This window comes from Hydra vulgaris, chromosome 04, assembly GCF_038396675.1.
Source record: "Hydra vulgaris chromosome 04, alternate assembly HydraT2T_AEP".
NCBI classification, from domain to species: Eukaryota; Metazoa; Cnidaria; class Hydrozoa; order Anthoathecata; family Hydridae; genus Hydra; species Hydra vulgaris.
This window is the reverse complement of record NC_088923.1, coordinates 30,347,394-30,367,002: the sequence shown is the minus strand read 5'-3', so window position 1 is coordinate 30,367,002 and position 19,609 is coordinate 30,347,394. Positions and strand designations below refer to the sequence as shown.

General features: G+C 27.7%; 2 protein-coding genes across 4 annotated transcripts; both read left to right on the top strand.

The window, feature by feature from the left end:
* The first annotated feature begins 9,602 nt into the window (after positions 1 to 9,602).
* Positions 9,603 to 13,331, top strand: LOC136079747 (uncharacterized). 3 transcript variants are annotated; one of them, XM_065796038.1, is made up of 8 exons: positions 9,603 to 9,838; positions 10,180 to 10,336; positions 10,418 to 10,576; positions 10,784 to 10,850; positions 10,930 to 10,995; positions 11,686 to 11,745; positions 12,592 to 12,633; positions 12,968 to 13,331. In XM_065796038.1, exons 2-8 carry the CDS (start codon positions 10,193 to 10,195, stop codon positions 13,018 to 13,020), a joined length of 591 nt encoding a protein of 196 aa, XP_065652110.1. In that variant the 5' UTR covers positions 9,603 to 9,838; positions 10,180 to 10,192; the 3' UTR covers positions 13,021 to 13,331. The 3 variants fall into 3 exon arrangements, with proteins under 3 accessions (XP_065652110.1, XP_065652111.1, XP_065652109.1); XM_065796039.1 differs by lacking the exon at positions 12,592 to 12,633; XM_065796037.1 differs by lacking the exon at positions 12,968 to 13,331 and having other exon boundaries at positions 12,592 to 12,837.
* A 4,443-nt stretch (positions 13,332 to 17,774) lies between these two features.
* LOC136079339 (zinc finger MYM-type protein 1-like) lies at positions 17,775 to 19,083 on the top strand. Its single transcript, XM_065795072.1, has 2 exons — positions 17,775 to 17,820; positions 17,909 to 19,083. The coding sequence occupies exons 1-2, from the start codon at positions 17,775 to 17,777 to the stop codon at positions 19,081 to 19,083; spliced, it is 1,221 nt and encodes a 406-aa protein (XP_065651144.1).
* Positions 19,084 to 19,609: the final 526 nt, after the last annotated feature.

Here is a 19,609-nt window from a genome sequence, read left to right as displayed (position 1 = left end):
TATTTTCAGAAGAAAAAAAAAATTATTCCAACTTAAAATTGAAAACAATGTTCTTAGTATTTTTTTAGTTTAGTATTTTTTTAAGTTACTAGTTTAGTATTTTTTTTAAGTTTTCCTGTACAGACACGTTACAAATAAAGCGGAGAAAAGAAAAGTTTAAATCAACCTAATAAAATAAAAATAGCATCTCTCTACTCTCTAAGTAGAATTTTTATCTTCGATTTCCCCAGCTACTTAGTCTGTTTGATGAAAACAATAAAGAATCTTTCTTTTTAAAAAACAAAACAAACAAACTGCATGTTCGGTACATTTACGTCATTCAATTATATGTATGACGTAAAGATTCTTCAAAAAAGAATATTACTGTGATAGGAGAATGGGAACAAGACACCCTAAAATCTTAGCCCCCCCTTGCCCCAAACGTGAGAGCAACAAGTTGATAAAATATTTTTGTACTATCTTCAACTAGACTTGTATTCATCGATAAATTTTAAATTTCATAGTAAAATATTTCAGTGTTCAAAAATTATGATCATATAAAGTTTAAACCCCCCTCAATTTGAGGGGGTTACAAGTTTATATGGCCAGTTTTTGAACACTAAAACATCTTACTATGAAATTTAAAATTTATCGATGAATATAAGTCTAGTTGAAAATAGTACATAAAAATTTTTATCAACTTGTTGCTCTCACGTTTGGGGCAAGGGGGGCTAAGATTTTAGGGTGTTTGGAATATTGTTTTTGTTTTTAAGTTCGTTATTTCAAACATTTAAAAACCTTCCTACGCCACTGCCTACGTACATCAATGACACAAAAACGATTGATGTTGCTTACAATATTCTCTCATTGAAAACAAATTGGAAAAAAAAATAAACCTTGGAAAATTATTAAACAATTTTCCGAAGGAAAATCTCGAAGAATGCCTTCATAAATTTACCTATTTGTTAGTTATTTAAATTTTCATTTAGAATCGCATTGTTTAAACTATTTGATTTCTTTAACTTATTAAAATTCTTGAATCGAATGTGTATATACTTATCTTTATTTAACTCTTATTAATAGTTAAAATAGAGCTACATAATAAAATCATCATAAATTTAAATTAAAAACTCTAACAAATGTCAAAATTTATATCTGAATGTGTAACTAATGGATAAAAGTAAAATATTTGTACTTATCAGCAAAACGGTTATATTAAAAGGTGAAGGAAAGATTGAGTTTAAATGTTTAATTTAAAGGTAAAAAATCGTTTGAGAATAAAAAAATTATAAATTGCGTCATATTATACTAATGCGACTAAACATTTACATGAAATATAATTATAAATACTTAGATAAGACTTACGGGAAACTTTTACGATTCAAAAACACGCGGTATACAGTCGGTTAATGGTAGCACGGAATGCCAACAGTTAGCCAACTATAGCCCATACTGGCCCGTCAGTTGGACCAACTAAAGCGTGTTTACGGGGAAAATTTAGATCTTATTACCGACCTTATCCATTTTATCTTGTTTTTCAAAATTAGGTGAGCGGATAATGTATAACAGATTGTACAATCACTTAAATGAAAACAATATGTTTTACAGCAAACAATTTAGTTGAAAAAATAAAGTTTAATTTAAAAAATCATTCAACCGACCATGCCGTAGTTGACTTAGTAATACATTTTACTAATGAATGCAATGATGATTGTTTTACATCATATATATATATATATATATATATATATATATATATATATATATATATATATATATATATATATATATATATATATATATAAATATATATATATATATATATGTATATATATATATATATATATATATATATATATATATATATATTTACATATGTATATATATATATATATATATATATATATTATATATATATATATATATATATATATATATATTATATATATATATATATATATAAAATATATATATATATATAAATATATATATATATATATATATATATACAACATGCATACATAAAGCCTTTATGTATGCATGTTTATATGCATGCATAAAGGCTTTATGCATACATAATAACCTTTATCAAAGGTTATTATATTCTAATATATAAATATATATATGTTAAAATATAGGTATGTTACATGAAATTTTTAAATTCATCAAATTCTGGGCTGTTATATATCATTAAAAAGAGCTTCATTTCAATACTCCAAAAGTGAAAAAATTTTCAAAATCGAACCACTCTACAAAAAGTTATGACGTTTTAAGTACCGATTTTTTGATATTAGAATTTGTTGAAGAAACTGTGGTCAAAATAAAGTTTTTATAAACTAAAACTATTATAACTTAATCAATTCTTATCCAAAAGTTTATATCTTGGTATCAAAAGATAGATACAAGAGTTATCTACAAATTTATAAAGGTTTCTAGATTACAGGCCCATCCGGGGGCAAGAGGGGGCACAAAACCACCATTCATACCGGCAATAAAGACTACCTATATTATATATAAAAGTGTTTTGTAATTAGCTATCAGACCACAGTCAAATATAGAAGTTTCATCATTGTCTTTGGGTGGATGTAAGGGTGATGGTTTCAAACACCCTATTATCAAAAATGACTCTTTTTTTTTTAAAAATTTATCTTTATAATTAAAAAGAAATCTAGTATCAAATCAAAAATTATATTTTACTGCTTTACAACATCACTAGCAGCGCACCCTTTGTTTCAAGTGGTATAGATGGGAAAGGGGGCGTGTCATCACCCCCCCCCCCTCCTCTTTTACAACCTAAAAAAATTTTTTTTAATGAGATTCGAAAAAATATTTAAATGTAATTAAAATAATAAACTTTAATATAAAAACATCTTTTACCAAAATTCAAAATACATCACATAATGCTTAGTTTTAGTTATAGATGGTTCCCCCTCTGACCTGAAAAAAAATTTTAAAAATAAAAAATGTTTTATAATATTATTTTAATTAGTTTACATCTTGGCTTTTAGTTAATGATTAAGATATTAAATTTCTTTAATGAAACTATTTATTATTCGTTGTTAACAATAGACACAACATGAAAAAAATATTGCAAGTTCCACTACTCGCTTTATATTTTTGCAAGTTCCACTACTCGCTGTACATATTTTTTGCAAGTTCCACTACTCGCAGTAATTTTTTTTTGCAAGTTCCACAACTCGCTGTAAATTTTTTTTGCAATTTCCACTACTCGCTGTACATATTTTTTGCAAGTTCCATAACTCGCTGTAAATTTTGTTTGCAAGTTCCACAACTCGCTATACATTTTTTTGCAAGTTCCACTACTCTCTGTACATTTTTTTTGCAAGTTCCACTACTCTCTGTACATTTTTTTTGCAAGTTCCACTACTTGCTGCACATTATATAATATATATATATATATATATATATATATATATATATATATATATATATACATATACATATATATATATATATATATATATATATATATATATATATATATATTTACATATATATATATATATATATATATATATATATATATATATATATATATATATATATAGTCAAAAAATAGTAAAATCATGTAGTATGATAATAAAATGCATGTCCAATTATCAAAAAATAATTGGCAACATTCACGTCGTGTCTATTGTTAACAATGATTAATATATAGTTTCATTAATGGAATTTAGATGTAAACTAATTAAAATAATATTATAAAACATTTTTTGTTTTTAAAACTTTTTTTCACGTCAGAGGGGGAACCATCTATAACTAAACTAAGCATTATGTGATGTATTTTGAGTTTTGGTAAAAGATGTTTTTATATTAAAGTTTATTATTTTAATTACATTTAAATATTCACATTAGGAAAACATCAGCTCACAGGATTCAATGTCAGCAACTAGCTGGAACTTTTTCATATAATAATCAACAGCTTCAGAATCTTTTCTAGTCCAGTAAGAAATAGTAATAGCCTTTCTGTGTTTTTTTTAAGTTTTTCTACTCTGCTATTGTGCAAGACTGTCATTGCTGTATCGGAATCATATCATTCATAATTATTATTGATATAGTATGTATTAAGTATATATTATATTATAGTATATATTTAATATATACTATAATATATTATATGTTATAGTATATATTAAATATATAATATACTATAAATATAATATACTATAAATTGTATATTAAATTTAATATACTATAAATATATTATATATGTCTATATATTTTTAGACAAATATTAGTATATTACTAATATATGATATACTCTAAATACATAAAAAAACAGTATATTATATTATTATATGATATAAAGCTTTTTAAAAATGTAATATGATTGGACTGAGCAAAAAACATGTATTATTGAATTTATAATATAAAACCAATTTTAATCTTATTAACTGCATATTAAAAAAAATTTAAACAAAAATTGGTTAAAGAACTATTTAAAATTGCAAATTAACTGTTTTAATTGAAAAATTATTAATTAAAAGCAAATTATAAAAGAAATGAAAACATATAATGAAAAAAATTTTTTTTTTAACTGCAATCATAAAGAAATGAATCAAATAAACTTTTCAAGTTTAAATAAATGAAACCAAAGTCATAACTGAATAATAGATAAGCATTGTAACTTTTTTTAATCATTTTAACAGTGCCTTCTGTCATATTTCTGTAGTAATATTAACTTTTATTAAGTTAAAAAAACTTTGTGCTAATAATAAAGTTAATTATACTTCTTTGTTAATTTTAAGAGCTTTATCTACAGTTGAACTGTAATTAAAAATATTAGAGTATTATAATTGAACTGTCTTAATACTAAATAAAAAAAAAAAAAAAATTTATTATGCTAAATAAAAACTTATAAAAATTGAAACTAGCTCAATCATTTATTTGAATCATGCTTAATATGATTCAAATAATTTACCATTCATTGAATGGTAATTTATTTGAATCATATTAAGTATGATTCAAATAAATGATTTGGAATTTAGAATGATTCAACAAAAAGTAGTGGTAATATCATTTATTAAAATGATTTTACCACTACTTTGATTGCCATAAGAGGATTATTGAGGAGAACGTTTGATTAACACAAAAATTTTTATTTTTTTGTTTCTATTCATTTTTCTTTTTAGTTAAATCTGAACTAATTATTATGATTTTAAAAGCAGATTGAAGTTCCTCTTCATCCGCCCCTCCCCCTCCCCATGTCTCAAAATAAAAGCGGAAAATAAAAATTTAAGTACCAAAAGTGCTGCACAAAATAGAGTATGTGCTGCATGAAATAAATCAATGAAATTTGGCAGGTGCAAAGAAACTGTATAAACTTAACATCGAGAATAATATTGCAAAAAAAACAAGCATTTCTTCAACATTTACTGAATGCACAAAGTATAACTAAGTTTTTGTCATTTAAAAATTTACTTTAAAAAGTTTTTATTGTAATCAAAAGGTACAAATTTATAAAGTTTAATTACTCTAGTTTTTAAAAAATATCTATACTAATATATAACTCTAAATAAAAATTCTCAAAATACATTTCTCCCTCGATAGCGAAAAGCAAACTTCAAAAAACGTGGCACAGAATTTTAGCCCAAATATCGGTTCCGTAAAACGCGTAATTCTACGTACCTATATAATATAATAGGTTGGCCCTAGAGAAGATGCATCAAAAGTAGGTTTAGATTTTTTGAAAAAACGCCGACCTAGAAAGCGCGTCACAAGTTTAGCGCATGCGTTGTTGCTTAAATGTTCCGTCGTAAAAACCTCGTGGATTACATAATTTAAAGTAACTTTTTTTTGTATTTAAAGCAAGTTTACTTTTTATTTTGGAGATCAAAATGATTGAAAATAATGTTCACCAAGATTTGGAGGATTTAACGAGTAAGATTTTTTATTATTACTTTATTATTTATCTATTTTCAGTTTCTATTCAAGTATTGAGTAAAATTTTCATTTATTTCAAAAATAAATGTAAGTGTAAACACATACATATATGTTACAAATGATTAGCCCTAGAGAAGATGCATCAAAAGTAGGTTTAGATTTTTTGAAAAAACGCAGACTTAGAATGCGCGTCACAAGTTTAGCGCATGCGTTATTGCTTAAATGTTCCGTCGTAAAAACCTCGTGGATACATTATTTTCAATCATTTTGATCTCCAAAATAAAAAGTAAACTTGCTTTAAATACAAAAAAAAGTTACTTTAAATTATGTAATCCACAAGGTTTTTACGACGGAACATTTAAGCAAAAACGCATGCGCTAAACTTGTGACGCGCTTTCTAGGTCGGCGTTTTTTCAAAAAATCTAAACCTACTTTTGATGCATCTTCTCTAGGGCCAACCCAAATTTATATTTAAAAGAGAAATTAAGAATCGTGCTTTTTTAACAATTTTGTTGTAAAAATTTCATTTTCATTTGTTATAACAAGGTATATCCTGTTTAATCTATAAAAACATTTTCATTTTGTTTGTTTTAGCTTTTCTGTTTGATAGTCGTTTTGTTTTAAAAAGCTTATGATCGTTTTTATTAGGCTTATATTTTTGTTTTGTTTTTATGAGGCTTATATTTCATTGTTTAAAATAAGGCAATACATTATCTATCAAGTATCTTACAGAGTATGGCATCTGCACGCAGATCAATAAAGCGCTCTTATAGACATATCGATGAATATAACGAGACTGATAATGAAAGTGATGAAGAATGCAGAATTTTGGATGAAGAAGTAGACCAATCCCGAAATCTTTGGAAACCAGTGTCTGCGTTGGGGATGACAATGCAGAAAAAGATGTCAGTAATGATTTAAATAACATTTGTGCCTCTCAAAAGTTAGAAATAACAAGCATGACAAGAGCTCTTTTTATTGCCTCAATTGCACTTCATGCAGTTCAGTCTGGCATTAGCAACAGTTCAATTGAAGGAGTGATTAAATTGTTTCAGGTTTACAAACCCTGTTGATTATTTAAATAGTATGTTTTATATTTTTATAAATTGTAGTGCTGGTAGTCTACCAGCACTACGATTACCAGGTAGACCAGTTAGTGGTTGTTTTTGAAGTTCCAATATATAATAACAAAATATATACAAAATGTATAGGTAACAATGTAAGGATGTAACAATGAGAATTGTAAGAATATAATAATTATGTAAACATAATTATTATATTCTTACAATTCTCTTCTGCTTTGTTGACTCAAGAATTTAGTGTACAAATAACATTTGTTTATTTACATGTTATGATAACATTTAAATAAATAAATGTTATTTTTCACTGAGTTCTTGAGTCTACAAAGCAGAAGAGCATTATTATGGCTATCAGACTAAAAACCACAGCCTGTGTTGATGGTTTTAATTCAAACGATAGAAACAATGACCATATTTGTACCCTTTAAATTTAGATGTAATGTAATAAATCAATAACACATGTCAATTGATTCCATAAATAATTCAAATTGCTAAATGTTTACATTTAATATAAATTCATTAGTGTAAGAATTTTTAAAAGCGTACTGTAAGAGAAGGTGTAGCTATATGGTAGGGAGGAAAATTATTTATCTATCTAAACATGTTGACAATTTCTTATAGGTATTATAAAAAATGCTACAAAGTGCACATTTATGAATTATTGAAATATATGATGGTGTTTATAGTTACAAAATTAAAGAAGATTCTCATATAAAATATATTTGAAATTAACTTCTATGCTATTTTCAATCAAGAAAAGTATTGATCAACTTGTAGTGTGCTTGATCAACTTGTAGTATGCATTTAAATATTTGATCAACATATAGCATATATTTTATATTCCTTTTTTTAGATTGCATTCTTTATTGAGAATATTCCTACGTCATGGAAGTCTATTACAAGTTTTATTCAAAAAAATGTGTATGATTATTCTTCAATGTTTGATCTACCAATGCCTACAGAACCTAACAGTACAGATGAGTTTGTGGTGTTTAATCTACATATACAGTTAGATTTAATTTTAAGCCTATGATTACTCAATACCGACAAGAACTAGTTAGTGCTGGAGATGTTATAAGTTTGGCTCCAACATTAACATCTGATATTTTAAATTTACATTTACTTATATCTGCAGATGGAGCAAACCCTTATTTTAAAAAGAAATCGTCATTTTGGCCATTGCAGGCAACTCTACTAGACTTGCCAAACAATGTTAGGTCCCGTATAGAAAATTTTTTGTTTTTAGTCATTTGCAGATGCACTGGTAAACCTAATTGGGATTCTTTGATGCCCTCTATTTTTAAAAAGTTCAGATTTAGACAAGAAGTTAATCTTCCTGGGTTGACTGTGATCATCCATCCCTATGCTGCTGTATTTGATTTACCTGCTCAAGCACATTTTTTGAATGTTATGCAGTTCAATGGAGAGTTTGGATGCCTGTTTTGTAAACATCCTGGAAGGCGCATCGAATCTGGTAGAGGCAAAGCACAGGTGTACCCGTATGAGCCTGCAGTTCTTATTACATCAATTGAATTTAGTAGTATTGCATTATTAGCTAGTAAATCAAACTCTATTAGACAGGTTAAGAAACCTATTTTTGGAATTAAAGGTCAGTGCTCACTGACAGATTATATTTCAGTGCCAGATAATATTTTAATAGATGGCATGCATTTGTTGTATGAAAATATAACTTCAACTTTATTATTTTTCGACCCTAAATACCGTGCTAAACCCTTTTTTTTAGGTCGCAGACTTAATACACACATTTTTAAAACATGCTTGCAAACTGTATCATTACCACATGATTTTTCAAGGTCTCCACCTTTAACTGATTTGAAAATGTGGAAAGCACATGACTTCAAAAATATGCTTGCTTATTATTCTGTTCCCTTACTTTTATTTCCTTTGCCTCAAGGTCATTGCATTCATTTTATGTCTCTAATTATGTTGTGTCATTTTGCTAACAATGTAAATTCACGAAATTTGATCGATAAGTTGGAAATCTGTGTTCAGTATTTTTATTCACATATGAGTTTTTTTTATCCTTCTAATTTTGCGACAATAAATGTACATTTATTATCGCATATTCCTAGGCAAGTTTCAAAGTTTGGTGCTCTTTCTTATTCTTCCATGTTTAGTTTTGAGTCAAAAAATCATTTAATGAAAACTTATATGAAAGGTACTAAAGGTCACTTATTACAAATTTGTTCAAAGATTGCATTAGTAAAATCAATATCATCCTACATAAATAATGCAAATCTTTCTCCAACTCTTTTAACTAAGTTAAAGAATGTAATAAACTTGACTTCTGTGTCATACAATCAAACTCAGATTTTAGATCCACATTCATTACAGTATAACAAAAGATGCTCGTCAGTTTTTTGTTTTTTTTTGTTTTTTTTTTGTTTTTTTGTTTTGTTATTCACCTCCTCAAGGCCGAGAAGGCCACTACAGATGAGGAGGCTACTTAATAGTGGTTATAACCCTCTCTCAACTCTATAACTCCAAAACACGAACCTTGAGGAACATGGCCGCTGCGCGGAGAAACAAGTTGAGCGCGGTACTACCAGGGACGTGGTGGGGATCGAACTCGGTTAGTTAGCTATATTATGCAGTATTGTGAACATAGTTATTTTAAGTATGGCAAAATTTTGTCATTTTTACATGGTGAAGTAAGTATTGCTAATGTTTCTGTCTTGAAACCCATAAATACTGTAATTGATTTTTTCAATTTTGTTGATCTATCACCTGCAGAAACGATAATTTGTTCTTATATTTCTGAGTCTTTTATTAGTGTAATGGAAACAGAGGAGGTTCATTCAATTCCTATTGCATCATTTATCACTAGATGCCTGTTATTCTCTGTACCTAATAAGGTTAATTTACATATTGTTGTTCCTATTATATCTTTATTTGAACACGATTAATTTGTACCTTATTTGAATATATAAATTTTAATTTGGAACTTGTAACGCCTATTTGTACACGATTAATTTAGCATTTGAACACAATTAATTTGTACTTTAATTAAATATATACATTTTAATATTGTTTTATAATTCGAGTTTGTTTGTCATCGTAATAAATATTTGTTTAAATGTTTACTAATGACAATTTAGACTGGTTGGTTTTTGTAAGGTTATAACATAAATATATGTTCATGTAAGTATCTGTGACAAGATCATTTGTTAAACAATTTTTTTATTGTAATTTTTAGCAAAAAAACAATTATGAATGTGTACCTAGGTCAAGAAGGGTCAACCGACTTTTTCCTTTTTTGGTTCTTAGGGCTGAAAGAGTTCCTAGAGCCTGTTTACTTTAGCTCTACAGTTATGAGATCAATATCTCTTCATAAGAGAATATGGCTGAAGAAAGTATGCTTGTTTTTCTACTTTTTCTTATTTTTTGTTGCACAAAAGCAATCATAATAACTTTGTTCTATTTCTTCATTTAAGGGCGATGTTGTAACTTTAAAAACCAATAACATCAACTATGAAGTCAAGCTTTATGCTAGGGGATCTGAAAAGGATTTAAAAACCAAAATGAAAGATTTGGAGAAGTATGCTAGTGATGGTATTTCTACTGACACCATATTTAAAGATGACAGTGCTAAGGTATTTTTTTCATGACAATTTTTAGTCTTATGGATATTGTTTATTTGAGTTCTTTCTAAAAGTTTTGGTTTTTATATTTTCAGTTAGAACTACTTTTTATAAATAAACTTACATTATAAACTACCAATTTTTAATATTGGTATTTGTTTTCTATAATATTCCTATTAAATGAACAATAATTTCATAAAAGGAGACATTTAATTATAGCTTATTACTGAGCAATCATCTGCTGATTCTGATGAATATCAAGATTGGGGCTTATCTGCAGACTCCTGTATGTTACTTTAAACTATCTAGTTTCATATTTTTTTTAAATAAATCTATGGTTACATTAATAGCTCATTTCATTTTAGTTGCTAGAGTCAATAAAGAAAATGCACTTCTTGCAGATTTGGAAATGCAATTTGGTTTAGCCACAGGTATGTTATTAATTGCTAAAGTATATTTTATATAACTTTTAGTAATCTTAATTCTATTATCTTATCAAATGTTTTCTTTTTGTACAATCAACACCAAGAAAAGAAATCTTGATGCTGAAGATGTCATTCCAAAAAGTTAGTTTATGCTTTTAAGCATATATTATGCAAATATGCATTAGTAGATTAAAATCACTATTTAATTTTGGAACAGCATAATTTAACTTAAGACATTTTTTAATTGTATTTTCTTTGATAGTTATTGTTAATAATTTATTGTGTTAATTTATTTAAATTAAATGATATAGAAGATATACGGGTCAAATAAAAGTGTGAAGAATCAGAGATGGTGACCCAAAGATCATTGGTTGAACTATAATGATTTGACCCATGTACAAAGTTGCTAATTATGCATTAATTGATTTATAGTTATTGAAAACATACTATATTTCACTTAACTTGGTAAAATACATTGCATAGTTTAATTCTAAGTTTGCTTATGCAAAGTATGTTGAAATAGATTAAGTTGACCAATTAATCTAGGTATAAGATATTTTCCATGTTTAAGTCCTTAATTCAAGTTTCCACCTGGCTAATTTTGTATTGGCAGATAAATCTGTTCAATAATTGATGGTTAAATTTTTTCGTAAATTTTGTTCTACTTTAACCTTTTTAATTTTGTTTCTATTTCAGAAAAGCTTAAACATACTAGTGCTCCACTTCAATCACTTCATTGCTTATGCAAAAAAACAGGTTAGTGTTTATAAAAACTAACCTACAGGTATATATACACATACACACACACACACATATATATATATATATATATATATATATATATATATATATATATATATATATATATATATATATATATATATATATGTATATATATATATATATATATATATATATATATATATATATATATATATATATTTATATATATTTATATATATGTATATATGTATATATATATATATATATATATATATATATTATATATATATATATATATATATATATTAAAGCCACAAGTAATAAAATAGTTGTATATATACATCTATTTTATTACTTGTGGCTTGTGCTAGTACATCATTTAGCTTCTCACCCATCACATACAAAAGATATGTTTTAAGATCCTTGTATGTGCTGGGTGAAAAGTTAAATGATCTACTTGCACAATCTATAGATGACAGCAGGTGAAGTAATCAGGTTACTTTTTGCTATTTAAGTGGAAACCCCCAAACGAGCTGGTTCTCAAATTAACACAATGATTTTTTAAATACTACAAATTTAAATAGTAAATTTTAAATACATTGATAATCCAAAAATTTGGAATACTTTTAATGGGATGCCCAATTTTGAACTACCATACAAATAAATTAATTTATAAAGGAGTTCCTGTGTGTGCATGCACAAATGATTTGGATATATTATTATATGATTTAATTTAGTAGATTGTTTTGATATTTCATGGTTTCATCATTTTAAATAATAATGTGCCAGCCTAATCTTACGCATGTATGTGATTTTAACAAACAATATCTTACAATAAAATTAGATTTATTATCAATGCATGTTTTTTTATTATTACAGAACATGTTGTGCCTCTATCAGCTTCGTCATCTTCAGATATTAGTACGTTATTAGCCTTAATAATTAGCATTGTTATTTTTGTTTACATTTACTGTATGGTTTAAATAAAGTTACAATCTACCATGTTAACACCATGTTACTATTGTTAATCAACCTTAAGGTTGATTAACAATAGTATTTTTACCCATGAATGAGCTGGCATTAATTAACCTTGTCTTAATTAATCATGTGCAACGCACCCTAAGATTAATGCTATGTTATGCTCTAGCTTCATAGGTAATATCATATTCTTACAATTGATCAATTTCAACTTTTTTGTTTTTGTTGTCTATTTAATTCATAAGTATTTGCATACGTTTTTCTGCATTTGTTTCAGTTGCAGCTATAAATAACCAAACAACGGTGTTGCAAGAGTCTAACAGTATGTAATTTTTGTGATTTTATTGAATAATTGTGATGATAATGCTGATAGTTTTTACCAGCATGATCATCACATTTATTTAAATTGTAACTTACAAGAGCAACTTACAAGAGTTTTCGCCAATTACTCATGGGCGTGTGTCAGACGAAGTCTGAATCAGAGCGGCCTAGATATGAAGAAAAAACGAAAGTCGTCAGTCATGCCATTGTAATTGTATGCAATGTAATTGTACTTAAAAAAAACAATATCTGCTATACTTAGTTTTTAATATGTACAAAATTTATTTTATATAGAATGAAATTCTATTTTAATAAGAAAATGTTAATTCCAACTTAAACTTACCTGTTACCTATACGAATCTGAAATTAGCCTACAGCATCCTATAAGAATCCTATTGTGATCCTTCAAGATCTTTTAAAATATTATTTTAGATCTTACCTTATCCTGTAAGAATTCCTTAAAATCCTACAAGATCCTTCATAAAGATTCTTATAGGTCTTGCAGGGACTTGTGCAACTCTGCCTATAGGATTCTTGTAGGATCTGTAAGATCAGTCGTCTAGGGGAAGTTACTACAAGTTTATTCTAAACTACAAGTTTATTCTAAAGCACTATTTTAATTGAATAAGATTTTATTTTTATCATCATCCTTGTGCTTGTCGCACACCAACGCAACAAAAAGGAGGTTGTTAGGGTGCCCACAACCTGTAGTGGAAGATTAAACAGCTTTCCTTACCATCTTTTTTCAAATAGATTGTTTATGATAAAACGCAATAAAAGATCATATCTGATAAACACTCCTTTAATCATATAAATTATATCAGATAGTTTAAATGACTTATAGTTTTTTGAAAACTGTTTTAGCAGTCGATGTCCTTGCGGATATCAAAAATATTATATTGCGTCATACTATTATAACAAAATACTTGATTGAAAAGGCAAATACAAAGAAAAAAACTGGAGAAAAAGCGCGCTCTAACGAACAGTGACTATGTCAAGGTTTACACATGCATGAATTACCCATAGCTTTGAAATTAAGCCCCCCCCCCCCCCCCCCCCCATTCCTTTCTCCGTCAAAGTTTCATTATGGTCACTAACCTATTTCTGTTCAACAAAAAAAAAAAAGAAATAAAAAATCAATGATTATTTAGCAGCCCCTATTGGCACTCATAGCACAGAATAGCATATTTGTAATTTTGACCAGGAAATCAATTGCATTTCAATATTAGGTTTTATCTTGTTTAATTACCTGACATGTTAAAAATGCCCCAATGTCTATAGGAAAACAGCTATCATCTTTTGTCGTGGGTATTGAATCTTTTTTATTAATTTCTGCGTTAGTTTTACTTGTAAAATTAGCAGCTTTCATACCTAATCCAGGTCCTGGAGAAAAAGGACTAAGTTTCATTGTAATTTGATTATTTTCAATCCCGCCAATAAATGTACAATTAAATTGTTAAGATAATGACACCAAACATAAAGGCAAAACGATGGGACCAGTATGGTCCTGTATTGATAGAATTTTAAATCTTTTGACAAAATATTCATCTAAAGAGCTTCTCCTCTTTACCCTGTTGATCATTGTAGCTAATAAAAATATTTCATTAAAAATAGTAAAAATCATTTGTCATTTATTTAATTAAAATAGTATTAAACACACTTTTGTTTTCTAAATAAGAAACTAATTTATAAGAAATTCATTCAGTTACTATTTAAAAAAAAATTCTTCGCATCTCACTTATATACAAATAGAAGTATACATAAGTGTAATATAAATTGAAGTGTTACAACTTCAATTGTTGAAAAATAAATACTTTTTTGTTGAAATTTTAACTATTAAAAACGGCATCGCGTATATAAACTATACTACAAATTAAATTAATAAAAAAAAAATGTACCATTAAAACCAAATCTATATATATTTTTTCGTAAGTTTTAAAAAACAGCTTTGAAAATTTTTAAAAATAGAACAACGGTAATTTTACTGTTTTTTACTGTTATCTAATTATATAATAGAATGAATTAAGGTGATAACATTAAAATGTTTCGAAACTTTCATCGTTTTTCTTCGATATCGTAAAAGTGTTAAAAATGCAACAATTTTTTTGTAATGTTATGAAATGGTTTTAGTTTTGCTTTAGTTTTAGTTTTTGTCTTAATTTAAAAAAAGTAATTTGTTAGCTACAGAAAAATTTTTCGTATTTTTTTTTCTTTTACAAATTTTTCAATAATATTTTGAAGTTTGACATTTCTAAGGGGATGGGGGGGGATGTAGTTACCCTAACCCCCTCCTTTGTACCCGCCACTGACAAACACTGCCCACATACATCAGAGTATTACCTGAAGTGTTACCCAGAAGTGCCTTCAAACAGGCAATGGATTTGAATACGCTACCTATCTCAAAATTTATGTTAAATCAACATGAAATGACTGTTCTTTGGGAAAGTAAATAATATAACTTACATTTTACTTAGGGGCTGTCCATTAATTACGTCAACAAAATAGGGGGAAGGGGGGTCTGAACTTTTTTGACATTTGTTGACAAGGGAAGGTCAAGTAAAGTTAACGTCAATAATTTTTTATTTTTTTAATTCTATTACTCCCAAAGCAAAAAATTAGGCTGCGTTTGTAACGTAGTTTCTTCACATAATGTGAAAGAAGATTTTGAAGATCTTGTAAAAAATTCCAATAGTTACGATTTGTTTATCATAATAAGAATTTCTGAAAACATCGAACATAACGTTCTGAAAGTTTTGAAACCCACTTATTATTCTTTACGTTAAACTACAATGTTTTCCTTTGCATAAATCAGAACTCTTCCGACTCGTTTATAAGCTAGTCTCTTGAACAATTTCTCTTAAAACCTGGAAGATGGAAAACATAATTATCTGAAAGGTCATTCAAAGAAATCCAATTTTCAGTTTATGCAAATTATATATCAAAGGTTTAAAATTCTTCTTAAAAAGGTATTTTATTTTTCGAAAAAAAAAAACATTTTCATTAACATTACCAGTGGACATGTTAGTTTTTCTCAACCGTATTGGGACTTGTGAATAAGAAAACTTAAAACAAAATAAAGTGTTGATATAAGTAAAGAAGAACAACTTTAAACCAATAACATCATTAAAATCTATGTCCCGATTACGGTTAAGAAAAACTAACATGTCGACTGTTAATGTTAATGAAAATTTGGGGGAAAATAAATTTTATATAGAAGTTGTATCCAGCGGCGGTTTTAAGCACAGGCAAAGCAGGCATTTGCCGGTGGCCTCGCATTTTTTTTTCTTAGTACAAGTAATATAAAAAAATTTTCTTAGTACAATAAATATAAACAACGAAACTCATTTATTAAAATTCAATATAATGTATGCGTACAGTATTTTTATAAACAGTATTTTTATAAAATATTCAACTTTACATATACATCTATTATTATGTATGTAGCAATTTTTTTTTGCGTTATACATAATGCCTGGCAACCATATGAAAGAGTTTGCGGTTTTTAGTCTCATATACATTGACAATGACTGTGACAAATATATCTTTGCCCATATACACCTACACGTCTCAAAGGCTTTTCTCTGTTTTTCCATCCTCCTAACTGAATGACTTTTTGTTTGTTTGTTTATTTATTTTATATAATATTGTCTTTACATTTTTACTGTTGCACAAGACATAATCTGAGCAGTGATGGGATGTTATGCTGGTTCCGGGTATTTGTTGTAGCGGTTTCTCTTTGAGCCATAGATCAGTATTTATTCCATGTATAGGTGTTTTATCCATTGTGGATTCGATGAAGTATGGCTACATTTGCTAACAGTTATTGACAATAGTCCCATAAGCGGGGCTGCCCCCTCCCTGGGACTATCCTTGGTGAGTTGGTGAAGTCTGAAGTTGGAGACTCTTCTTGCATTGCTGTTAAAGCCATCTTGGGTTCTTTGATTTACGACTGGCACTTCCCTTATTATTGTTGTGGCTTTTATATTCACTCCTTACGCTGGCTTTTGATTAGACTCGACGTTACAGAACTTACAACAAAGACTGATTTTTCTTTTACTAATTTATCACATTTACATACTATTTTTATTATTTTACATTATTGTTTTCATGAGGACGTTTGTTCCTTCCTTCTGACTTTGAGTCTTTATGCATTTTATGAGTTGAGTTCTTTATGTACATTTTAATATACAAAATCCTGGTACGTTTTTGGTTTTATATTGAAAAGATTTGTGGTTTCTGTAGTATTATATTTGTTTGACGTCGCTATGCCGTTTTTGTTTTTGTGAGCACTTTAATGTCTTCATTAACGATCTTTTTATTTTTCCTGACAACAATTTTTTTTTAGTTTCTCGTTTGTTATAGTTTGTTATATTGCTATAGCTATAGTATGATTGTTGTTGGTATAAAAAATGTTGTGTTATGCTTGTGTGCGAATTACAATTTTTTGGTATAATGTAAGTAATGAATGATGTAAAAATAGAGATTATTTGTTTTCCATTTCACTTTTAAATTATAATTCTTATAGTTCAGACGTTCTTTTTTGGTGTTCTTAGTAATTTATGCGATTTTAATATTGACGATTTTTGCTTTTCTCCTGGTTATTCTTCTGATTATACATTTTATATTGACGACTTCTGCTCTTTCCTTGGCTATTCTTCTGATTATTCGCTTTTATATTAATATTATATAAATTATATTATATATTTATAAATAAATATCAAACTTTAGAAAAAGTTTAAATTTATATTCATCGTTATTTAACTATGAATCCTCATCGTGATCGAGACACTGGAAGAAAATGGGCTTCGGGTGCCAAAAAAAAAAGAAATAAGAAAAAACATACAGATATGTTAAAAAAAAATTAAACCAGTGACAAGTTTTTTGAATATATCATCAGGTACTAACACAACTTTTGATGCAGGTGCTAGTACTTCGCAAGATGTTTCAGAAAAATTGGTAGATATTTTATCAGACCAGTCTGAAACATCTTTAGCGTCTTTATCTTTTGATGTTTCAAATTCTGAAGTTTCTGCTGTCCTATTACCGGACACCCATGAAAAAGATTTTAAAATGAACTTGTCTCAAGAGTCTTCGTTAGCTTCTAATGATTTTGTTTTAGCTTCGAATCCTCAATTGCATGAAGCACAACAAGACATAACTGATGCGGTTATTGTTTCCGACGACCCGTCGTTATGGCCTATTTCGTTTAATGAACGAAAAAGAGTCGATATTGTTAAAAAAGGACCGACTCAGGTTAAACAAACAAATTTTAAAGCCAATAAATCGGGTCGCAGATTTAGTACTAGTTTCTACACGAGAGTTCTTGCTAATGGTGAAGAAGTTTCTAGAAGCTGGCTAGTGTATTCTATACAAAATAATTCGGTATTTTGCTTTTGTTGCAAAGTTTTTCCTACCCGAAAAACATGTTTATCGTCGACTGAAGGTTATTCAGATTGGAAAAATATAGGTTCTAGCTTAAAACAACATGATAAATCTCAGGATTACATTAGCTGTATGCAAAAATGGATGAATATGTCAGTTAATTTAAAATCAAATGCAACAATTGATCAAAATTTGCAGAGAATGATAGAAAATGAGAAGAAACATTGGCGCTTGGTACTTGAACGTCTTTTTGCTATAGTGCTAATGTTAGCTGAAAGATCATTACCTTTTCGTGGACACCGTGAGCAACTTTATCAGCCTAATAATGGAAACTTCTTGGCACAAGTAGAACTTATTGCAAAATTTGATCCAGTTATGTTAGAGCATCTCAAACGAATAAAATATAAAGAATGCTTTGACACTTATCTTGGAAAAGATGTGCAGAATGAAATAATTGGACTTATATCGAGAAGAATACTGAAAACTATCGTATCTTCTGTACAGTCATCAAAATATTTTTCTGTTATTATGGATTGCACTCCTGATGTAAGTCATAAGGAACAGCTTTCAATTCTTTTGAGATGCGTTAAAATTAATCAGGAAGAAGTACAAATTGAAGAATTTTTTTGTGGTTTTTTTCACATAACTGATAGCACTGGTTCAGGTTTAGTTGAAACTGTTAAATCATAATCAGATATGCGTTGGGAAAGCCGTATAAATAGTATAATAGTTGTAAAAGATAATTTGGTTCAAATTATAGAAGCTTTATACAAAGTTGCAGATTCAAGTTCAACTGGAGTTGCTGTTTCTGAAGCTAATGGTCTTGCAAATGAGATATCCTCATATCAGTTTATACTTTCACTTACAATTTGGCATGATTTATTGTTTAAAATTAACAAAGTAATTAAAGTTATGCAGAATCCTTCGGCAGATATTTCTATTATGATAAAATTGGTGGAAACTACGAAAATTTTTTTAGAATCATTCAGAAGTGATGAATCATTTGAAGCGATTATTAAAAAATCTGAAGAAATAGCTATAAAATTAGGTACTGAGCCAGTATTCCCTCAAGTGCGGCTTAGCCGAAAACGACGTTTTTTTTGAATATGAAGGAACTAATACACCTCTAAATGGAAAGTCTAAATATAAAGTAGATTTTTTTAATGCAATAATTGATGTTGCATTAGTAAGCTTAAATGAAAGATTCAAAATGCTT